Consider the following 25,626-nt stretch of genomic DNA (forward strand, 5'->3'; position numbering starts at 1 on the left):
AATCGCGCAACCTTGTCAGCCGCGAGTACGCGCGATAAACTATTTACGAGATGTCCACTTGCACAGCGAACGCGGAAAAGTAACCCAGAAACGTCAGGTACGTGTACAAAAATGCAACGCGCCCATAAAGCTCGTTTAAGATTTTCATTGTTCTCCCTATTTACACGTCGCAAAAAAATTAATTCAAAAAAATTGGTACAATTTTCATGCTAATCGCAATATTCTCTATTAACGCGCGCGGCGACCGGCGAATTGCATCGTGAAACAGCGGTGCATCTCTCACGCGAGTTGCGCGCAGCAACGCGGATTATTCTCATTCTGCGCCAGAATCGTCGAGAAATGCTGGAAAATCAATAAAAAGTCCGACGTAACTGAAGAGGAAAGACGCACAATTAAAATTGCCGCATAACGTGACGTCGGTGATAAATGCTTTAACGAAATAATATGTCACGTATTAACTGAAATAATCGCCACTTTATCACGTGGCTTTCCTCCTTCCTTTCCTTTTCGTCCGCTTCTCGAGCCGCGAACATTGCGCCGGAGTTGGCCCGCGGGCAAAAAGTCGATTAGCGAAGCGGATAACAACGAGCTTTCGTACGCGAGCAATAAAGTGACTCATTTATGTAAATGAATTATTAACACGCTCGCGCATTGCGTTCATATTTGCACGCTAGCTATCGAGCTCATTTTACGCAGTTGCGCCAGACATAGCAAGGCTATTATCTCGAGACCAACTGCGCTCTTGTACGCGTTTATGATCCTCCTCCTTGCTTAGAATCACCAGCAGGTTCTACAATACCCGTGCAGAAATAATTTCTACTCCATTGCGATATCGAGTCCATTAACATGATGACGTAGCAGGCAAAGACCAGCAAAAGCATCTTTTTCCGACTGTCGAGACTCCTGCAAATTAAAAAGAATCCGTTCTCGTCTGTTTTGTAACGTATTAATTAAACACGATGTACGCGTGCCTGTTCCCGATTAAAAGAGACTCGCGCGCTCGCGTAACGATCCGACGACGCGCGTAATGCGGAAACATCCGCGTTTCTTCCGCGTGAGAGCCACGCGCGAAACTCGAGATTAGCTTCTTTCAGCTGGCTTGCTCCGGCCAGACAAATGGTGGCAGCGAGCGAGTCGGACAGGCGTGTTCCAACAGCGTGCTGTGCGCGCCCCTCGCAGAAGAGAAAAGGGACCGGGGGAGAAACAACACGAGCCTTGTCTAATGGAAACCGAGAACGCCTTGAATCCCCCGCTTTGACTAATTTATTTGTTGGCTCGTTTCGGTGATATTCGCACGCCGCAGGAGGGATGGAGGAACGGAGGGTACTGGCGCGTTCGTCTTGATCCGGGCCGCCGGGCGGCGTCGCCGCGACATCCGCACGCTCGGCGGAAAATCGTAATTTCAGACGCGACCTCGCCGGAGAGCCACCCCCGTCGAGACCGTTTACCCCAGAGGTCACGGAAAAATCGATGATCCATTACGCGCGGTTACGATTGATCCCCCGCGGGCCAGTACGCCAATCATTTCGCTCCGTGCTCGGCACCGTCATATCCATCCCACGTCCATCCTGACAGTACCTGATTTACTCGGGCGTACCCCAGAGAGCGACCGGCGAGCAGCCGGGGTCCCTTAGTGGCGCGCGAGCGCGCTCGACCAGAATTCTTCCTCTCTCTGTGCGCGAATTGCACCGCGATATAATCACGTAACCGCCGGCCGTCGTAGACCCGCCGGGAGATCATTCCCCGGCAACGCGATCGGCCGCCGATGATAAACCACGGTTACCAATAATTATTGCTACATGGCGCGAGCGCGTGAAGAATTTTTCAGTCTCTCGGCGCGCGCGTCACGCCAGAAATCGACGAATCGCGGTCTCGCCTTGAGCGACTCAGCACGACGTTATGATATTCCCGTTTCCTCCTTTTTTCTCCATTTTTTATTCTGTATTATTCGCAGTGATCCGTCCGGTTTCCTCGAGACCCTTCGGAAAAATATCCGGAATTAAACTCTCCCAGCTCGCACAAAGATTTCCCCATCGAGCTTGCGTTTTTGCGCGACAGGAGCTGATTAGCCTCTTAACACGTCGCGGTTTCTTTTTACTACCCGGGAATTTTTATACGCGCGCTTCCGGCGTCACGGTCGAGCGTGTTAACGGCGTTACGTAAGGGCAAACGCGACGGGTTATTGATATATTAGCCTTTTTATAGATTCCAGCTTCGGTTGCGTAATAGGAAAAGAGATTGATCGCGCCGCTTGCGCCATTTCATTCGGCGGAACGATAATCAATATGCATACAGCGACAGGATTACCGTCGATTTTGAATAAAAATGCATCGATAGCTTTGTACGATACGTGTGCAGTGACAGCTTCGATTTCAACCCGACAGTTCTAATCCACTCCGGAAGCCCCGGCGATGCGGTCGATACCTACTACGTAGATGCATTCGCTCAATCGAAATTCTTTTACGGCCCAGTTTGCATTTCGCAATCTGTTCCAGACGACGCATCGGAAGGCCAGGAAGGCATTTTTATCAAAGTGTCCTTCGGATTGCACGCTCGCTGTCATCTGTGTGGACTTTACTAGCCGACGTAGAGACTGCAGCATTGTGCATTGCCGCGTTTTATTCTACGTATACGAGTATACGTCCGACATATCGTGTTTGCATCAAGCACATCCTCTTGTTTATACACGTAATCTCTTTCGCAACACCTCGCATTACCTAACAATCAAAATAAACGACGGGACTAATTATTATAATTCTACTTAATCTCTCTTCAAGAGTTAAGGTGTATGACGTTGCTGAGCTTATATAAATGAGTTAAATAGTGATTTAATTCTGCATAGAGAATTTCAAAGAGAAGAAATTATTTGCAAGCTAGCCAGATGTGCAAATTCCAAGGTCCAAGGGTTAATAAAATATGGAGAGAGATCAACTTTAGCGTGTCCACATCCGAATATGGAATTACCGGAACTTCAATGCGAGCGTGTTGCGGTACGTGTTCCGGCGGTTTCTTTTTGTTAATACGGTATGACCCTTACGTAATATCGGTTCAATTGTTCGCACTCGCTAGCACGTGGCATGTGTTTGACAGGTGACGGTGCAATTGTTTGTCGTTAAAGGCCCGGCGAAAAAAATTCGGTGCCGTTTTCATTAAACGCGGCTACCCGCCGAACAAAAATTGCGCTTTTCCGCCAGCTGGTTGCCTGATATTAACAACGTAACAATGCGCACTCGTGAGACCCACCCTCGCCCTCTCCCCGTGAGAGGGCGAAAAAAAGTGGACGCGATGGACGCAACGAGAGCTACAAAATTGTTTCCATTTCGCGCGTGCTTACGCTTTTTGCGGGATGATGGTTCGCGAATTATTCCAGCCGTAATCTGGCCATCGCGGTTGAATCACGATAACGACGAGGGGTGTGATCCGAGACGCCGAGGCAATCGTGTCGCGCGCGCGCGCGTGTTCCTGAGAACCCTAAATTCTCGTTGCCGGCTTCAAAATGTGAGCACCGATCGCGCTTATACACGCGTCTCATTCATAAATTAAGAGCGGCGCGATTATCTCGGTCAGATGCAAATGCAGAACGATGAAAATGCATGAAGATGCAAAGAGGCGGGCTTCGCTAATAACGTCATCAGCCAGGAGAGAGAACTTCGCTCTCCTGCTCTATCCCCGACCCATCCTTTTCTTCTCGTGAAGTATCACTGGTTGCGGTAAGCGCACGATTATCGATGTTTCCCGAGGCGATATCGTCGGTTTTATCTTGATCGCGATGTCGCGCGGGATGTGCTGCGTCTTTTTTCGCGTGTGGCGGATAGCAGGGAACCCCGCGCGCTCGATAAGTGCACGGACGAGGGGATACAGGGTAGCGGGTGGCGGATCGAAACCCCCGTAAGCTGAGTGCGCGAGCGGTGTAGTTAATCCAGGATGAAGGTTGTACATAAGTGCACATGCATGATACGCGGCGCTAAAGATCCGCTCGATACATAGACGCGTATCCCTGGATTTATAGAGCGCCAGCTGAATCGTGGCACCGCCGAGGTGCGCCGCGGATCGATGGATCGTAAACACGGACGATTCCTCGAGCCAGGGAAACGCAAAGCGGACCGGCTGGATCCGGCCTGATCCCGTTAATTGTGTCAGCGAGCTAACGGTATCTCGTTACTCGAATGGATCGGATCATGGATTACAATATTTTGGTGGAATTACGGTATTATATGTGTTTTATGCTATACTGCTACTTATACTCGACATAAAAGTGATTAAAATTTGAGCTTTGCATCGGTGACTGTCAAAGAGCTCTGTGTTTTGTGATACGCGGAAATATACTTCTTTCAGATGAATTTTGTAGAACTTTTATGCAGCATAGAGGAACAGAGTGAAGACAGTCTTTTCCACATGGCGTTACACATTACCCTTTTAAACGATTTTTCAAGGATGAATGTTTTATCCGGCAGAAAAATTTTATCTTTTAATGTAAAGCTATGAATGTTTAACAGCATGCGAGTATAACTGCTTCACGTCGTTCGCGGTATTATTGATAGGATGGAGGCCATTGCGCAACGGAATTCTTCTCGGCGAGAAGAAAGGGCGGCAGCGGAAGCGCTCGCGAACCCCAAGATTTGTGACTCTTACGACGAAATTTATTACGGGGCGCGGGACGTTATCCGTATACATAAAATAACAACGCGCATCGCGTGCTATGCCCTGTTGCATTGCCGAGGCCGCGCGTGCATGCTTCAATTTCAGCAGGCCCGCGTGCGACGAAAATTCGCCCCGTCGAAAATACGCTCGCCGCGTTAAAAATTGAGAAAGGAAAGTACCGCGCGCATCCCCGATGATATCTTTCGCCCCGTTCTCGGGGGGGGGAAAAAAAAGGAAAATTATGCGCCGTACGTGCGACTGCTGCTACGTGTTCGCGTGCATGACGACGCGCCGACGAAAACATGCAAATTGTATTTTCATTCACTCGCTTCTGCATGTACGAGAGACTCGTCTGGGCGCAATAATCTGAAACTGCGTGTGCTTCTCGAGCGGAACGCACGCTCAAAGTGCATTCCAAATGTATTCGAGGGTGAAAGATACGGGGATAATGAAAGATACGTATTTTACATACAAAGAGTAATCCACTCGCGTCTCTCTCGGCGACACTTTTCGCCGCGCATTACGCAAATCGCCTCGCAAAATATATATTCCTCCCTGAGCATCTTCCAAATCTCGCGTAGTAACATACACACATACGTACTCTTATATTAAATATTCTGCGATATCAAATTCTCCCGTTCGTAATACTTATTGATATTTAATACTTTGCGATACAACGGCGCACCGAAAAATCTCAGAATCATCACGCGGAGCCTCGTTAATGCTCATCTTGAATAAAAATTTATATTTTATGCAAAAATATATAGAAACTCTATATAATGCGCGTGCTTGCTTCTATCTCTATATTACTTTACACTCTGCTTAGGTGCGCCATTGTTTCGGTACATGCGTAATACACACATACGCACACGCATACATACATAAACGTATTCTTCGTCAGAATAGCTAAAACTAGATTCTAAACTAAATTCTAATCCCGTTAATAACGATCGAGTTACATCGCGCCGTCGAGTTACCGGATAAGCGTCAGGCGAATTAAAACCGGAGGTAGACGCTCGTGCGATTCGTGCGCGTATCATAGACAGACAGCTCGGACTATACCACGATGTACAATCGCACATCCGGTGCATTCGGCGTATCCGGCGAACGTATACTTTTTCCGAGTGACAGGTGCGCGATGGCGGTCCACGTGCCGAGCAAATCGTCCGCACGTCGCCGTGCCAAACAAGCCCCGGCGACGAGCGTACACGAGCGTGACATTTGCATTCTCCCTCTCTGGCCATCTTTTATCGCATTCGTTTTGCGTAACGCGTTAACTATATCTCCACGAGAGACAATTGGCCGGCGCGTGTGACGAGAATTATTCCTCCGCTTTCAAGAGTACGCTCGCCGACACGCGAGGCGCTGATTCGTACGAGACGCAAAACGTGGATGATGGAAAATCGCGTGTTCATGTAATATAACGAGGGATAAAATCGTCTTATCGGCGCAATGTACGTGTGACGGGATGCACGACCCACGTGCGATAGAAATAATCAAATGGACGCGTCGGAATCCGCTGTCGGGGTAGTCGTTAACAGCAACCATGGGTCATGAATCACATACGCACTCGCGAGCGTGTGCGGAGATTTCGCGGCTTTTCCCATCAGGAGGTATCGCAGTCCTCCCGGTGTACCGCGTGGATGATCCTCTCCTGTCACGCTGCACGGGGTGAAGACGAATGACGATGATGAAGCGGCTGCAAACGCTGCGTTCCTTCGAATCGATGAATATCGCAGGATCATCTATGAATGGGCGTCGCAAGGTGCCTTTCCTCCGCGAGAGCAATACCCTTCGTATCAATCGTGCGTTTCGGAGCATTTCGGACGTCAAATTCCACGGAGGACCAGTTATCTTTATACGTGGTGCAGCTGGGATCGCGTCGTCAGTAAACTTTTAAAAGCTATTGCTCGTCCTCCATCCTGTTGGTGGTGGACTTGACGGGGCATCCTAGCGCCCCGCGCTCCTCCCCCGACGTGACGTCTTAAGACCCGGGATCTTGCTGGTCCCGTTTGACTTGCACTTTACCGATGTTTTCCGCCTCCCACACGGTGTCCGGGAGTTTCGTTCCCAAAGTTTCCGGGAAGATCAGAGACAGGACGCCCGCGATCATGCCCATGGATCCGAACAGGATGAGCGGCAGCGACGGCATTATCTGCGCCTGTGGTGCAAATGAGGGGCGTGCGATATGAGTCGAGCGACTATCCGAGATAACGATGCTTGACGCAAAGCATGCGTGACTCTCTGTCTGACGTAAATGAGGCTCTTACATAAACGCGGTATTTTCAGAAAATCGTTTTTCACGCGGGAATATCGCGGAAGCTGTTGCTCATCAGAGTTACGTGTGTATTGAAAAAGTACACAAAATCTGCGCATGAAAATAGAAAATATTATAGTTTACAATAAAATCTTTTGATGCTAAAAATATGTGAAAAAAATATTTATGCACAGATCACACAAGAGTATTGATGAAGAGTATGAGTTTTCGGGATATTCGCGGCGGATGTCGTTGTGTGCAAGTGCATCCGCAAAAGCACTCCACCTCGTGCGAGATCTGTTTATTGCGACGCGCGTCTGTTGACTCACCAGAAGAGGCGTCTGCGGCGATAAGATTGACCCGACGCGACCGGTCATACTGCAAATTCCGAGCAGGGAATGCCTGAGCGTCGTCGGGAACAGCTCCGCCGTGTAGATGTAAACGGTGGCGAACGCCATGGTGATGCACAATTTCCCGGCCATGTACAAAAGTAAGGGCCCGTAGCTCCAGGATCCTGGAACAACGCGACGATAAATCAGCGGATGTGATCCTGCCATAGAGCGCGTTTATTATAACCGACATAATTGCGCCGTGAACACACGTTGTGAACACACACTACACTGTTTCAACGTGGCCCTTTGCATTCGGGCTCGGATTATACGCACAGCACGTCACGACGTGTGACACATTTTAAAGCTTATCGTTCCCTTTCGCGCGCGATTATGGCTCGTTTCCGTCGACGCGGTTAAATTTCGCGATCGTAACGAGCGCGAAGCATTAACGAGCGAAGGTACCACAGAACGTGGCGATGAATGCGAATTGAAATCCATTACATCATGTACCTAATGAATGCGTTGTATTGAAAATAATGTTCTTTCAAGCGCAGAAGAAACTTGCCTCGACTCTGTCTGGAAAGTAACTCTGTTATTTTCCTCTAATTACAATTTGGATGTCAAAAAACAGTATGGATTAAAATAAATCTGAAGATTTCTGCTCTTTTCTCATTCGCTTCTTGGCAAACTTCTTGGGTCAGAAGTTGACACGCAGTTGAACATTGCTCAATGATACAAGAAGTGCGAGCTACGGAAAGCGCGCGACTTGAGAGTTAATGACTCAGAAATTTCTCGCAGGATCTCCTCGCGAGATTTACCCGCGGTAAACTCCTCGATCGCGGATTCATCTCTCACGGGTGACTCGATGATGAAATGATGATCCCGCCCACCCTTCATCCGAGACTCTTTCCCTTTTTACCTGCCGGCAGGAACTCGATCGCGAGGCAGAATGCACCACTCAGCAGGAACGCGCCGGAGAGCGTTGGTTTACGGCCGATGTGATCGGTCAGCAGCCAGCTGAGGCAGTATGCCGGTATCTCGACCACGGCGACGAGCATGAAATTGACGTACTTATCCCCGGCGAACGCCACGGAATTCAACGACAATCCGTAATAAACGAACGTGTTCGTGAGCCAGCAGAACGAGCAGATCAGCAGCCGGATGAGTATCACTGAGCTGTGCAGAACTTGCACGATCGGCTTCCTCTCATCCGCCATCACCAATTCGCTTTTCTGAAAGATTACAAGTCGGTTTTCGTGATCATGGATTAAACGCGGTAATTAATTACTTCGTTTTTCCTGTTCTTTGTGCTAATTAAATTTAAGTTAATAAAAGCAGTTGGCCATCGGGCGATAACTCCGCAGCTGTTCTCTACATAATGCAATCATCTATTTTTGCCACTACGGTAAATTGTACCACTGGATTTACGAGCGAGATAATATTGTAATAGCTGGACATGAACTATGACACGTTCACGCCCGCATATGTGAGAGAAGAGAAGTGGGAAATAAACCTACCGTTCCCGGCTTGACGATGTTTAACTCCTTGAACATGTTGATCGCCTCGTCCGTCACCTGCAGGCCGTTCCACCGCGCCATTTTGCGATATATTTTCTCCACCTTATCGGTTTTACCCTTTGATAGTAGCCACCTTCAAAAGTAACATTGCACATTGTACAATGCCATTTTTTCATGCAATTAAAGATTCTATCAGCATAAAATTAAGAATAATTAAGTTAAGTTATCAAGAAACAAAATGGAAAAGATAATGTGATTGAAAATGGTCCCAAATAATCTTTTAATCTCTTAATCTCTTAATCTTTAATTAACCGATCGATCACGTCGTAGCTTTGAAAAGCGAGTTCTCGCAAGCGAACAATGAAGGAGAGACGTGTAATTCAGACAAATCGCGAATAATCAGAAATTCGCCGATCAAATCTCGCTAATTGATCGAGATTGGGAAATGATCGCCGCGACGATAATACACACGTATATTCATTAAGATTACGAGGTATCACCTGACTGATTCCGGGATGAGCAGAGGCAGGAAAATGGCCAAGAGTCCGGGCCCGTATACCACCCTGAGGAGCGTCCGCCATGATCGCAACCAGCTCGCGATCAGCCCCAACAGGATCTCACCTACGGCGAACATGCAACACGTGATGGTGCTGCCGAAAACTCGGTTCTTCACCCCCGCCATCTCCACCCCTGCAAATGAGTGTGCGCATAAATTAAAGCCGCAAGAGCGCAACGCGAAGCGCAAATTACGCTGGAAACAGAAACATGCGGCTGATAAAGATACTTTAATCTCCCCCTTCCTCACTCTGGTAAATTCCGCGTAAATTATCGGAGATTACTGATACACGAACGCGAAGGAATGTGCGGTGTAGTAACGCGAAGTAACGCGCGCGATACACGTTTTTTCGCAGTTTCGTAATGCAAGGTCATTTTGTATTACGATGCATACCGACACATGCTTCAGACGATTAATAATTAAGTAAATTCGGTATCGATTCGATAACGGCGATCGACGATAACTAATAGAAATCAATTATCAATTCAAGGAAAGCATATTCAATTAGATCATCTACTTTACTGCGAAACGCGCTTTCTTCCCTTCCACATCTGCTGTAAATATTGCCCCAAGATTTTTAGCGAAGCTTATTATTTCTGCATAGTTCAGCGGCTTTACGTCTCCCAGGGGAATATCCTTTGTCGTACGGTCTTTTCCCGAGAATCTTGTTAGGCGTGTTAATGCACGTCGCGCGAGACTAAATTATCTTTTTAACACGCCGAAAAATCTAAAACGGAATGATTAATCCAAGATATCCGTATTACCCATGCGGTGCGTATTCGCGTTTTCCAAGTGCGAGAAAAGAGAGCATCGAGAACTTACTCTGTCGTACACGCGTACAGAAGAGGACATAACGCTTACGGGTGCCGCATATTTTTCCCCGGAGTTATTGCCCGTTATTAGCGCACCTAAAATAAATCCCGCGCTGTAAATTCCAGCGGCAGCGGTCGCATCAAGGAACTCGAATGCGAGAAACATCCAATAATTCACAGAGAAGGAATGTATCAAGCCACTGACTCCTGCCGCAGTCGTCGCCAGCGTCAAAAAGGTTCGTCTCCCGTACCTAGAAACAGATGAGAAGACTGTACATGAATGCGCAACCCCTGCCTCCCTCCGAAAACCCTGCGACTATCACCCGACAAAGCGAATTTTTGTCGTAACGCGAACATTCCGCGTGATGAATGACGCGACGCTATGCTTTTCCTATCGAAAGCGTGCGAGACCGTCGCGCATTGCCCGTTCTCGTATTGCCGTTACGTAAGCTCGAAGATCCTTAATTAGAAATTTGATCCCGTAATTGTTTGCGATTTATTGCCGGGAGAAAGAAACACGCCACAGCGAGAGAAATATCTAGCGCGGCTGATTGTTCGTTCTGGCGAATCCAATGAACCCGGAAAGAAAGCATGAAATAACGATAATGAAGTTCACAGACCCTCGAATAGAGTTATTATTATCGGGAGTTACCGGAACTCGCGGATATTATCGGAGCCCGTACGCGTATTTTATGAGTTATGAGATCTCCCGGCGCAATTAAGGAACATTCGCTAATTGTACCAATAATCGCAGCTCATGAAATTTTTCAAAATAATTTCTCCGCAATTAGATTTTTCGGATCGGGCAGCGCGGAGATGCGCAGAATTAAAATGCAGTGATGCATACGCGCGTGCATCACGCAGCGGCGTTCGCGATGGACTTCGCGAAACGTTTAATTCGGGACTAATTAATTAAAGCCCCACCCCCCAAAGGATGCTGCACCGATCCGTATCTCACCTGTCGGATATGCATCCAGCGAATATCAGGCCGACGAACTGACCGACATTCTGTATTGTGCCCACCAACGTGAGTTTCCATCGATTGGCGTCGCAGGTAAAGTCCCACTGCATTAGGATAAGCAACGGAAAATATGAACCTATCGCCGATCTCGGCGTAGTCGAGAAAAAAGAGAGTAGAAAACGCAGGCTGATCAAGCGACCCACTTTACCTCATTGAGTATCGTATGCTCGTCCGGGTCGTAAACCCAAGAATCGCAATCGCGGGTCACGTTGGTGAACGACATTTTCGTGCACGTGCCCTTATGATCATCCCGCACCACGTAACGCTTGCAATTGGCATTTTCCGGAGCGGATGCGTTCACCCAAGGCGGCTCGAATGTCGTGTTGCCCGCTTGCTCGCATTCCGGCACTAGACATCTGTAATTAAATAGTTTTCTTTCCTGGATACTATTATTATTGCAGATACGCGTTTCCCGTTGTTCTCCTCATATGCGGATGTCTAAAATCGATGATGCGCAACTATAAAACTGATAATGAAAATTTAATGGAACCTTTACGCGTGATGTTTCAGGGTTTATAATTTCGTGCGAAAATGGAACTCTAAATAATTAACGAACCCACTTACCTGTATTTAATTTCGCCCGCGGTAAATACGTAGGAAAGCGTAAACCCTGCTGTTAACATCAAAGGTAGACTGATGATAATAAACATGACCAGCTGATATAATCCAAACCTTTCGACATCTCTTTTTACCGATGAAGCCCTCGTAACTCCTAGTGAAAGAAGATAATTGTTCACTCAAGAGATGTATTATATAATGCGCAAAATTATCATTCGTGAATATCGAATAGAGGCAAGAAAACAAACATTTGTCTGTTGCGTAAGGCTGGAACAGACATTAAAAAAAGGTTCCATTATTACAGTTAATTTATATCTTCCTTTATTCATGTAATACAAGTAATTACGCGGCATCCTCGAGCGCAGAAAGTAGCTAGCGGGAAAATAGCGTGTTATATAATATCGAATAATCAGATATGTAGCGTCTGTGTGCCATTACAGCGCGATCTCCGGCATCCATTTTAACAGGCTGGCGTTCATTGCGCGTGTATACTTAGTGATTTAATACCGCGTTAAGCAACGATACTTAAACAACGCTAACTGAAAGAATAATCCGGCTGGAAGTTTAAGCCCACCTTATCCTCTCTTTAAACGGCTGACTGTGCACACAAGACTTCATACAACTTGCCGGTGTTACCTAACATGCAGCTAGACAATATTCCTCACAAGTTTGTGCAAATGTTCTCAAAATTTGCAAGATTCGGTACACGAGTAAACTTCGTTGTCGCATCTACTATTCCGAGGCTGTTACATCTTTCTATTAGGGGTGTGATTTAGTTTTGAGGGTTTTTTTGCTCAAAAACGTATGTATTTAAATATGATAATGAATGAATACCTTAATCCAAATATTTTCCTTCGTTTTCTATAACTTTTTCCCATCTTTCTGGCAAGAGATCGATTCCACCACGATAAAACGACTCTTCTTTTCAGTTGATCCATTCGTCGACGAATTTTCGCACTTCCAAATTATGAAAGTGTGTATCCTCTAAAGCGTGTTGCATCCACCGGAACAAATAATAATCGCATGGAGCAATGTCCGCAGAATACGCGGGGTGCGGTAAGACTTCCCATTCGAGCTCTAATAGTGTTTCTTTCACTGATAACGCAACGCGAGGTCGAGCGTTGTCACGAAGAAGAATCACTTTCCGTCGTTTACTCGCAATTGGTGGTCGTTTTTGGTCCAATGCTTGCTTCAACTTGTACAATTGGTGTCGATAACGATCAGCCGTGACAGTCTCGTGCGGATTTAACAGCTCATAGTACACTAGCCCACCAAATACAGAGCATTACTTTTGAACCGTGAATATTGCGTCTCGGAGTGGATGTTGATGGTTCGCCTGGATCCACCCATGATTTTCTGCGTTTCGGATTATCAAAATAGATCCACTTTTCATCCCCAGTAACAATCCGAGACAAAAGACTCTTCTTTTTTTGCCTGGCGATCAACGAAATGCAAATGTTCAAATGGCACTTTCCGATAATTGATGTCGAACCCATTTCCCTTCCTTCTGAATTTTTCCCATTTCATGTAAATGTTTGGTAACTGTTGTACGATCAACATTTAATGCTCTGGCAAGAGATGGATTCCACCACGATAAAACGACTCTTCTTTTCAGTTGATCCATTCGTCGACGAATTTTCGCACTTCTTCCAAATTATGAAAGTGTGTATCCTCTAAAGCGTGTTGCATCCACCGGAACAAATAATAATCGCATGGAGCAATGTCCGGAGAATACGCGGGGTGCGGTAAGACTTCCCATTCGAGCTCTAATAGTGTTTCTTTCACTGATAACGCAACGCGAGGTCGAGCGTTGTCACGAAGAAGAATCACTTTCCGTCGTTTACTCGCAATTGGTGGTCGTTTTTGGTCCAATGCTTGCTTCAACTTGTACAACTGGTGTCGATAACGATCAGCCGTGACAGTCTCGTGCGGATTTAACAGCTCATAGTACACTAGCCCACCAAATACAGAGCATTACTTTTGAACCGTGAATATTGCGTCTCGGAGTGGATGTTGATGGTTCGCCTGGATCCACCCATGATTTTCTGCGTTTCGGATTATCAAAATAGATCCACTTTTCATCCCCAGTAACAATCCGAGACAAAAGACTCTTCTTTTTTTGCCTGGCGATCAACGAAATGCAAATGTTCAAATGGCACTTTCCGATAATTGATGTCGAACCCATTTCCCTTCCTTCTGAATTTTTCCCATTTCATGTAAATGTTTGGTAACTGTTGTACGATCAACATTTAATGCTCTGGCAAGTTCTGAAATGGATTGTGTTGGATTTTCGTGCAATAATGCTTGCAAATCTGCATTTTCAAGCTTTCTTGGTTGTCCCGAGCGTTCTTTGTCCTTCACATCAGTATCACCACTTTTAAAGCGTCTAAACCAGTATTCACACGTCTTAATTGATGGGGCAGAATCACCATAAGTTTCCACAAGAATTCTATAACCCTCAGCCGCAGTTTTCTTTTGATTAAAAAACAAAAGCAACGCATGTTGAAATGCTCTTTCGGAAGTTGCATTTTTACGATGATATAAACACGATTGCTATAATGCTACTAAATGTCATGGATAATGTCAAAACTGTAAGAAACAACAGTTATCGGAAACAGCTATTGGAACAAACTGACACTACAGCCATCTGTTGCAAAACCCTCAAAACTAAATCACACTCCTAATATATCGTAGCGTGCTGTCATTGCATAAAATTGCTCTCGGTGCGTTGGAAATCGGCCTTTTGACGCGGGAGATCGTTTTGCATTTCCGCTTTCGCAATTGTAAATCTCACCCGTACCATTTTCGGCTTCCGACTGCAGCGCGTCGGCCTCGTCCTTCTTCGAGCAGCACAGCCGCCTCATGCTGTCGTCCTTTACGTCCCGTACGCTGTAATCATATAGAAAAATTTATATTTCTCGCCGCGAATCGCGGCCACCGCGGCCGCGCAGGGTCGATCGAAGGCTCAACCGTTACGCTTTATGCCTCAAGTTTCCCGAGGAACACATCGCAAATGAAAAATGATACTAGTCGGACTTGGGCGCGCGCCGGCATTACGTAAAGAAGCGGGATCAGTTCGCCGCGAAGGCGCGGCCACAGAAAGCTTTTCCCCATAAAAAGCGCCGTGAGGAGTGAGGGAGGAGCTACCCTCTCGGAAACGACTTTTCCGCCGCGCGATGCGACGTACAAACAACGTGTGCATATAACGACGGTGCGGATGCGGCAGGGGGAGCGTTACTCTCTCGGCAAACAGCGCAAAAAGTGGCGGCGCATTAGAAATAAAATTATCAGAGCGTGATAATTATATCGGAGAATCGAAAAAGGAGAAACGCGAGAAGGGAAGCGATGTGCTCACAGCTCCGTGCGTTCACCACGCGCATACGGTGATGCGGACAGATAAGGCACGGATTAAATGATCGGTTTGCGTACGGCCTAACACGGTGCATCCTCAGCTTTTCGGTTTGCGAGAAGAGCGCGGGATCGTTGTGTGCAGAACTCGTTTCCGCCGATTCGCGCGCGGTACGGTGCGCGTTATCGTGCGGCGAGTTTCTGCAAATACTGAATATGCAAACTGTTTCACAAGGTACCTCGCTATCAGATGTTCAAAATACACATTTTAATCGCGGGGATAACAAAACGGTAGACATTAATTTTTTATTTGTTCCTATTTTTTTATTTTTTGTAAAAACGTAGAAATTTCTGCGTGAAAGACATCCGACTGATGGCATTTATATAAATGATTAATGATGAAATATTTGCAAAATTCCGGGAGAAATTCCGTAGCGAGGGCTGCGTGCTGACCTCTCACAAGCACCCCGTTAACTTCCACGTGGCATGCGGTTATTGATTTTCCCACGGCAGCCGGGAAACCGGAAAAAACCACATTCGAAAGGGAGGACCGGGAAGAAAATCGGAACGCCGGACCAGATCGAGTAATCTTCCAATTGCGCCAAATTCCAATCGCGCAGCGCCAAGTAATTGCACAGTTTATCCCATTGCGTCACGAAATGCTGTTCTAACCGCATGCCGAGCGGCAAAATGTACAAGGAATCACTGGTCGTACACCATTACGGCTTACCGTTGGCGATGTGGCGTTAACGCGCGACGAACCGCCGCTCGGCTCCGCAAAGTCGCGAAGCTAATCCGTTCCCGCGACTTGCTGGCATTGTTCCCGCGAAAGCGTGCTCTACGCGGAACTGGATAATGTTAATAAATTAATGAAGCGTAGCTTAATATTCCGATCATTATCCCGGCGAGGTGACTCGAGAAAGTTTCCGCCGAATGGCCTAACTTGATCTCGAGGACACCGGCGGTTTACGTATAATACTTTGGAGGTAAACCTTCGGAGCCGTATAAGTGAGGAGACAGAATGGATTATTAATTCCGTTCGCGGTTTCTCCTCGCGCTTCTTTCGTTCGAGCCAAGGGGACTTCTCGCGCAGTAATCGAGCGTTATGCGATCTCTCGATAACATTTTAACGACAAACACCGGACTTCGGACGTAAGTCTTGCTTGGCAAAAGCGACGACAGCTCTGTTATCACGTGGAAGTATCATGATTCATCATGGAAATTAGAACACCAACGACCAAGTGACTTTACATTATATGAAGTGGTCACCTGACTTCAATGATCGCGCGGATTGATAATATAATTACTTTGCGAGCATTTGTCCATCGCCGAAGGAAGAACTCGATTATCGGTTAATCTCTCTTACAATTTACTAAATGCTTCTGAATTAAAGCCACCGTTCGAGTATCTCTTATACATTCCTCGCTTATCGCAACTACGATAATGCAACGATAATGCGAAACTATTGAAAAACGTCGTACATTGTGCCACTACAGCATAACTTCGGTACATCCAGGTTTTTACCATTTTTACGTGCAACTAATAGCAATATTTCGAGACATTTCACATATAAATATACATATTTTGATACTTTCGATACTTTTTATAGCTATGTCGTTAATTATCAGTACATATAATTGTCTATATATAATTGTCAGTAATTACGGTGACAATTGCGGCCGCACGTCACGCGTCCCGCGTTTCCGGCAACCACAAATACATTTGCACGACGGAAACTCGTGATTACGGCGATTTTATGGTCTCACTTTTGTCGCGTCCGAGTGCAAAACGTGCCTCCGCACCGCACGTTTTCCTCCTCGGCTAAATCTACATATTCTATTAGTTTAAAACGGAGCACACACGTCCGGAGAGACACACGAGAGAATCCGTCACGAGCACGAGACGTGGCGGCCTTCTGTCTTTCCGGAACCTGACCTTGCATATGACGGAGCCGACGTGTCGCATGTAATACCTTTTGCTCGCCTCCGCGCGGATCGACCGGACGATCACCGATAAGCGAAATCAAGCACGACTCGCGACTCGCCGCTCGCTGGACATTGTACGCACCTGTCTCACCTGCGTCTCGCAATGTCGGTACGAACACCGGTCTTTGAAGGTAAACATATTCCGCGGTGGTGGCCACAGTGCTTAGACAAGTGGGGGACGACAAAATAAACGGAAGGGGAAAACGTATCTACATGATACATCTTGAGATTCCGCGAGAAAAACGAGTGGAGGCCGCTGCTCCGGATGCACCCGCGCATGGCGCCCTTTTTCCTGCGGATGGAAACGCGAGGGAGCATCCTTGAAACGGCGACTTGATCTGACAGATCTGACGGAAAACGCTGGAGAACGCGTTCCGCACAGATACCAGTTGCGGGCATGACTGGAGTCGATTGGTACCGTAAATATCGCATGCCGACTCGCCGTCCGAGAGCGACGAACCGAGCTAAACTGGAGGGAAAACGGTGCTATTTTCAATGGCAGAGAACTCTAGGAAATATAAAAAATAATGACATCATCAATTCAGAACTCCTCTGAGAAGAAAAAAATTTTAAACTCGAGAACTTTTTCATTTCTGAATTTATGGTATTTTCATACCATAAATTCAGAAATGAAAAAGTTCTAGTCATTCGAAATTTTTTCTTTTTCCGAGCAGTTCTGAGTTGTTGATATCATTATTTTTTATATTGCCTAGAGTTCTCTGCTGATTTTTCAATGGCAGAGAACTCTAGGAAATATAAAAAATAATGACATCATCAATTCAGAACTCCTCTGAGAAGAAAAAAATTTTAAACTCGAGAACTTTTTCATTTCTGAATTTATGGTATGAAAATACCATAAATTCAGAAATGAAAAAGTTCTAGTCATTCGAAATTTTTTCTTTTTCCGAGCAGTTCTGAGTTGTTGATATCATTATTTTTTTATATTGCCTAGAGTTCTCTGCTGATTTTTCAATAGCAGAGAACTCTAGGCAATATAAAAAATAATGATGGACAAATTCCCTGGGCGAATTTTTATGGATTGCGTTCCGTGTGTTAGTACAAGCTTTAATCGAGATCTCGGAGACGGAAGAGGAAAGGATGTCCGATCGCTGGCGAACCGTTGGTTCGCGTCAATCGAAGCATTCGCCGCGACTCGTTCAGTCGCTCGAAAATATGAGCAGCGCGATGTAAATTATATACAAGGGCATCATCGGCGCTATCAATGCGCATTTCATGAATATCGAAAGCGCGATCATTACGGTCGCGATTTAACCATGTGTTTAATCGACAATCTTGCCGCAGTCTCGATATATCGCGACGGTCTAATATCCATGCTACTCCATCGTATCTTCGGTTAATTAATTGAAATAATTCATGTGGCGGGGCTGATCCGGATGGCAGCATCGACACGCGGGTTCTGCGATGTAAAAGATCTTTGTAATTTGATATTGATCTTTCGACGACTGAAATACGTAAAATGTAATGAAATCGGGAAAGATATACTTTCGATATTATCCAGTATGTAGAAAGGATCTAAAGAAATATCGCATATAACTGGTTTCAACCAGCCAATTCCGGCTGCACGATCACGCCCGCGCCGTCTCTCTCGCAGCTGTGCGCGATTACGGGCGTATTGTTATATCGCGTGAAAGTGAACGCAAAAAATCAGGACTTGCAAACAAATGTAATTCGCACGACCGCATATCCGTAATTTAGCGATGTTGTTTTACCAACTACGATATTGTATACGCGAAATTAATACAGATTTTCATTCTTTCGAATAAAATTGGATTTATTTATGTGGAACGATCGAAAAGAGCGCATTGCGGATAAAATTGCGGATGAAGATGCACAATTTACGATATCTGACCTATATCCTATTTAGATAACATTATTTTATCGCAATGTACATTTGATAATCATTCCCACTTGGTAATCAATTCCAGTTGCAAGTGCGAGTTCTATATCTCTGATAGATTTCTGCAAAGAATAGCGCGCATAAATAATAAAGATCATAAATAATTTATGACACGTGATACTAATACATGACCACAAACGTCATATCTTGGCGAACAGGAAATGTTTTCCTCAAATTACTTGACTTTATTACGACTTCACATTAGGCAGAAAATATCGATATTAAAATCAGCCCGATATCTCAAAATCAAGATAGCTATATCGCACAAGATAAGTTAATGACTAACAATTATCGAAAAATATGTTTTTAATGCGAATTATCTCGTAAATTATTAATTTAACATATATCTTTAATTTTATTAAGCGCTGTTAATGTATGAAACTTTATACATCGACAAGATACGTGCGCTCAATAATTATGCATAATTGCACACATACAAGGTGTACATATATTTTTCATATATATGCATATATATTACATTTTATTTTGTATGCATGCTAGAACCTCACATTATATAAGACCATCACGTATACGTTAGAAATACTAATAACTAATATACTCGAGTGTGATATTAAAACTTAATACAATTATGAAGTATGTGCGATAAGTTTTAATAGCGCTAAATTGAAGCGAAAGAGTTCGTCTAATTGGTTAAAAGCTGATTAAGTTTGATATACTCACTATCCAAATGAAATTTTATAAATAAACAATGGTTTTTACTGACTCATCTGGCAACACACTGCAAATTGCAAACTGCGGCTTCAATAATAACGCTAAGCGTGCATCAAGCATAAGCATTTACAAAGAAGGAAAATTTTAAAAAGCCTTTGTTCTTTGCGGAAAACGTGCAAACATTTAAAAGATACATTTACGAGCGCGACGTAAACCCGGGACTATTTTTTCCCCAGACAGTATCTTCGCACAGTCTGTCACACAATTCTCGAATATGATAAGATTAGTCTTTATCAAAGAAGAGTACGAAGTAGCCAACTTAATTACATATCAAACAACATCGTTGATTAATGAGCCTATTAACGTGATTAATTCTGTGTGTCCGTCGCAGATGTTACTCGTTACTCGTTCGTTTCGGACTAATCGAAAAAATGGGATTACGTAATCCACTTATTTACATGACGAACAGATTACGTCGTCGTTCTCCACGTTCTCCGTCTCCACTTGTAGGACGAAACAATAGGACTCAAACAATCATAAAAATTCTTCCGACTCGGATAACGTGGAGGAGTAATTGCCACGTGCGTATCAGTAACATTTCATCATGTGAAACCTGAGCGATGTTTATTTGCTGACAATGAGACTCACCGGTTACCGAACCTTGATCGCTATCGTGACGATGAACCGCATGAAACATACGTGAGTGGTTTAATGAAAAGGCGAAACAAAGTGTGAATGCTAAGAGCCAAGACCAACCAAGATCATCAGACTGCGCGCTGAAGAAGCCGCGCTGAATGATTCACCACCATATCAAAGCTTGAGCGCGTTCCCATTAAGCTTATGGCAGGGATCGACAGAAGCTTTGGAAAATATCACCGCGTTTCATGTAACTTTTCAACTTCCAAGCGCAAAATGTTTTCTTTGTCGAATTCTTGAAATAATGACTTGGTCGAAGCGAAATGCACTTGAGATGAATTTTCATTTGGTATTAAATGGCGAAATGCCACTCGTACTTAATTGTTTTAATTCGGCTAAGATATTTGCATGCATTGCATTTATATGTTTGCTATTAAATTATGTATTGTGCTTCTGTCAGTAAAATGTCACTTTTCTTCATCTTGGCTGAAAAATTTTATCTAATGAAGTTTTCATGCGTCAACGTATGAATGCTTAACGAGCAATACAAATAAACGTTGACCTAGATATTATTTTAAAACAATGCAGAGCTTAGTTCCGAATATGCTTGCTGTTGAATATTTTAAATATTTTAATGTACATACATCTTGTGTACTAACTGCTCTGCGTCATGTATGTTAATGTTGATAGCAACAGCTATAACGAGTTTGCGTTTTAAATAAACCTAAAAAAACTAAAATAATTAATTGTTTTCTGTACGTGAAGGAAAATGGATTTTAAATTTATTTCTTTATTATGAAATAAATTTATTTATTATTAATTTATCTGCTACTCTTTTATTATCTTTGTAATAACGCGACATTGTCAGCAAACGTTAATTGTCGACATGATGGAGAAGTAGTTTTACATTTTGAGAAACGGCATTGACGTAATAATCTGCGTACAATCGGTCGATGTAACAATGCGTTTATTCGTTTACGTTTCGGAGCACACAGCGCGGTGGCTCTCTTTGATATTTTTACGCAGCAGTGCACTGTTCTGCATCACGCCGCGTAAAGTTACAATACCGTTAATATGTTAAATTTAGAAATCGCCCAAAGTACTACTCTTCGCAATCATTGACATTATTCTGGAAAACTGCGCAAATATTGTATCAAAATTTAATCCGATTTTAATACAATAAACGTTGCGCACAAGTAACATTTTTAAAACGGTTTGCAAAAAGCGTTCTTCAAATAAAATTAATTAAAACTATCCAGAAAAACTGAAGACATAAAGAATATTATATATCCATACAAATTCCTACTAACAATGCTATTCAATTTCAACAGAATGTCTCTTTCGATAGCATCCAATGCTTTTTACAGCAACGTCACAAAGAAGTCAGTTTCGGGACTTACCTTCCGAAGCCCATGATAGCACCGTATCGGGGCATGCACCAGGCGATGATCTCAATCGACACCCACTGTGTACTCGCGCGCGCGGGAAAGTCAGAAAATTCGCGGCACGAGCGCCCGAGGGAGAGCAGGAAGCTGCGCCTGGAGCCGCGGGGCACTCTGCACGCTTTGTTCCACGCGACGACCACGCTCAAACACTCGGAAACTTGGACGTGTTTAATCGCCCGACGGAGCAGAGGAGTCCGCGTCGCAGAGATGAGCCGCGAACGAGGAGGCGGCGGACGATGTAGCTGGTCGGTGGACGACGACGAAAGTCGCGGACGCTAAAAGCCGTCGTCGGACGGCGACGGCCGGCTGCGGGACGTTTTTCCCGCCGTCCCTCTTATCTGGCTCATTGTGAAAGTTGGGTCAACAAACCGCACACACGGGATACGGACGTGCGTGCTACACGCCCAGAGATTAATCGGCCGAAGCGATACGCTTCCCACTCGAGGATACGCGCGCGCGTATCTCGCATCGGACGCGCGCCTATTAGGCGATCGCGGGATGAATCCGCGCGGATCACACGCACGCTCGTGCAAGGCCATCGAAATTCGCGAGCCACACGAGACGCGCGCGTGACGGATAAATTATCAGAAAGTAACTTTGAATCCTCGATCGCGACGCCATACGTTGCCGCGAACAAAGTTCTGAATCATCGATGACGTTTGTTTTCTCCGACTGGCGGATTGGCGGTGATGACTCCGTCATGCTGCGCGAGTGGGGCAAAAGTCCGTAAGTGGGATAAGAGTGGCGTAAGACGTGACTCTCACAAAGAAATTGACGTGGATCGAGTTTTTAAATTTTTATAGAGATAAAGAGATAGAGAAAATTTGTTGGGAAAAGTTTGTTTGTTATGTATATTTTGTTACGGTTTCAGGAATTAAGTGGATTCTAGGATCTCGCGGTTTTAAGGTAAACGCACGGGCGTCGCGTCGTGGCGAGAACCGCAATATCGTTTGCAATTCATTAATTGTTACGCTTGGTTTCGGCGAAAAGCCAATTTCGTGAAACAATCGTAGATGCATAAAACTGATGATGGTTTTTTTTACTATCGGAATTGAACAGTTCAGTAACATTTTTCATTTACATTTATATGCACCTGCGCGCCCGACACCCGCTGCCATTTCTGCCACTTCCAATTATAGCACGGCAGTGACTGGCATATTTATTTTTATTAAGATATAGACGATTATACAAGAAAAAATTTATATAATAAATGATAAAAAAATAGATATTTTAATCACCTTCCGGCAGTCTCTTGCGTTTTGTCTTAGGAAATATGCAGATTGCTACTGTTGCGGATATTACGTCCACGTCTTCTTCTTCTTCTTCTTTTTCTTCCTATTTTTTTACAAATTTGTATATAAAAATAGCAGTGCCGTCAAATTTAATATATAACTATATATTATAACTGTATACTATAGTTAACTTTTTATACTAGATTTAATATTATTTTATTCACATTGAACGTTTTCGTTAGATTTTTGTCCCCAGCTGTGCGGGTTATCCGCGTTCAAATAGTTTAACCCCACTTCGCTCGGCCAATTAAGTTACTCTCTTACTCGTCGTGACATTAGCCTACCGTAAATATCTCTACAATTATAGTTATTTACCTTATCAATATGAAATTAGGAAGAGGCGAATTAAAAAAAAGATCACTACATAGGAACACAAGAAATGTATTGTCATCAAGAAAACGATTTTTATAATTGTTTTATTAGGTATAAGTTTTATCAATTTTGTTTTATGAATTTTTGCTTTTAGAATTGCTTCTTTCTTCTCGGACAGTACAAAAATTTTTGATGTCTTTTGGATTTTTGTGCTGTCTGGTTATTCGAGATAAAGAAAGAGAAGAAGCATAATAAACCACAACGGTCCTAAAGAGTCTTGGACGTCACTTGCAGTCATCTGCAACGATTTAACTCTTTACAAAAACGTAAAGAATAATGAAGAAGAATAACAAGTAGAAAATGGAGAACAGAAGGAAATTACGCCACCGCAGGAAGTTTTCTGTTCTCTCTTTTAGCAACAAGTGACTTCGCAATTCTGTACGTATAATGAAGGTAAATGTATTTGCATTAAAAATTACAAAATCGTGTTTATAATGTTTATGCTACTTTCAGCGGAAAAGTATAAGAATATATATTATTTTATTATTATTTTCTGACTAGGATTTATTAGATGTACAAATTAATTCGGTGTCTTCTTTCAGTAAATTAAGTATTTTTATTTACAGAAAAATGAAATACATTTTAATCCTCAAAATATTCACCATTATTTTCGATCTTTCCTCCATCTTTCGGGCAACTGACGAATTACATCTCGAAAAAAGGTTTTTAAGTCGATAAAGTCGTCGATGGTTTTTCGGACCTCTCCATATATTATTTGAAACTGCGTATCAGTTGAGTAATATTAAAGAAATCAAGATGGTAACGGATTGATGCAATATGAAGCATATTTATCAGATCTAGCTCCATTGTGTCAATACACTTTCCCTTAAGGCTGAATAAATGTATCACATGTTTCATAAATTAAAAAACTGTTTGAGTGAGTACTTTGTATGGACGATTATCGATATACTCTTATACCTAGTTCCATAATTTATTTTAATTGGAATTTAATGGAAGTTAATGGGGAATTCGTATTGCGACTAGAATCTCTAAAAAATGAACTATATTGAATTATTGAATCTTGGGGTACGTTCCACTTGACGCTCCCAACGATCGCGAGCGTCATTCTATCTTTATTCAATGTTCAGTGAGCAATAAAGACAGAATGATTCGCGGTCGTTGCGAGCGTCAAGTTGAACGCACTCGAGGAAGGCTTCGGTGGAAAGAAACTAGACCAGAGAAGCCAAAAACCAGGGAGGTTCCTCGTCTGCAAAAACTGTGCATTGGTACAGTCGTGGGCACTGAGATTGTGACACTTTTTTTGAATAAGTTTATGAATACGCAATATCTCTATGCGTGCGTTACAATGATTCGCATTCTGAATTTGATTTGCGTGTTCATAAACTCATTTAAAAAAAAGTGTCACAACCTCAGTGCCCACCCCACGACTGTACCACAATTGGTACCAATATGGCTGCCCGTGTGGTGGGCGGGCCAGAATTTTCCCACAGCGTTTCCTGCTTGTCGTACGAGGCTAAAATGACTTGACTCTACACTCTTTTTTTCTTTGTGACACCGATTTATTTTTGTTGTATTTTTACTTTGTTTTTACTCTCCATACGTCAATTGATTATCTTGGCCGAATTAGTCCGGCCGGACTAGGCGCCATTAACGACAGAAGAAGAAGGTACCAATATGGTATCAATGCACAGTTTCGGCGTCACTGCATGCTATCGACATATATAGTATGGATTGCGCTCAATAGTGATAGCATGCGATTCTGTAACTCATTATTGTTAATTTTCGGTAACTAGCGACAACCAATAAAAGAGAGCCACGATTTTTCCTAAGATCGTCATTGGCTGTCGCTAGTTAACAATACTGAAAACTATCGTACAAAATTGCACTAGAGGTATAGAAAACTATTCAAAAGAAAGGGCTAGCGATGGTGGTCAAGTTCTGTGTCTTTCTACTCAGTAATAGAGAATTATCGTTAACTAGCGACAACCAATAAAAGAGAGCCACGCTTTTTTCTAAGATCGTCATTGGCTGTCGCTAGTTAACAATACTGAAAACTATCGTACAAAATTGCACTAGAGGTATAGAAATCTATTCAAAAGAAAGGGCTAGCGATGGTGGTCAAGTTCTGTGTCTTTCTACTCAGTAATAGAGAATTATCGTTAACTAGCGACAACCAATAAAAGAGAGCCACGCTTTTTCCTAAGATCGTCATTGGCTGTCGCTAGTTAACAATACTGAAAACTATCGTACAAAATTGCACTAGAGGTATAGAAAACTATTCAAAAGAAAGGGCTAGCGATGGT

General features: G+C 44.0%; 1 protein-coding gene across 2 annotated transcripts; it reads right to left on the reverse strand.

Moving 5' to 3' along the window:
• Window positions 1-1,940: 1,940 nt before the first annotated feature.
• LOC105282946 (solute carrier family 22 member 5) lies at window positions 1,941-22,191 on the reverse strand. 2 transcript variants are annotated; one of them, XM_011345290.3, is made up of 11 exons: window positions 21,654-22,185; window positions 14,495-14,583; window positions 11,701-11,848; window positions 11,285-11,492; window positions 11,074-11,180; window positions 10,212-10,366; window positions 9,248-9,437; window positions 8,748-8,880; window positions 8,150-8,462; window positions 7,228-7,412; window positions 1,941-6,802 (listed from the first exon to the last, which is right to left on the reverse strand). In XM_011345290.3, the coding sequence occupies exons 1-11, from the start codon at window positions 21,686-21,688 to the stop codon at window positions 6,626-6,628; spliced, it is 1,740 nt and encodes a 579-aa protein (XP_011343592.1). In that variant the 5' UTR covers window positions 21,689-22,185; the 3' UTR covers window positions 1,941-6,625. The 2 variants fall into 2 exon arrangements, with proteins under 2 accessions (XP_011343592.1, XP_019888410.1); XM_020032851.2 differs by lacking the exon at window positions 1,941-6,802 and adding an exon at window positions 6,828-7,009 and having other exon boundaries at window positions 21,654-22,191.
• Between the last annotated feature and the right edge of the window lie 3,435 nt (window positions 22,192-25,626).

Source organism: Ooceraea biroi, chromosome 11 (assembly GCF_003672135.1).
Source record: "Ooceraea biroi isolate clonal line C1 chromosome 11, Obir_v5.4, whole genome shotgun sequence".
In the NCBI taxonomy this organism is placed as follows: Eukaryota; Metazoa; Arthropoda; class Insecta; order Hymenoptera; family Formicidae; genus Ooceraea; species Ooceraea biroi.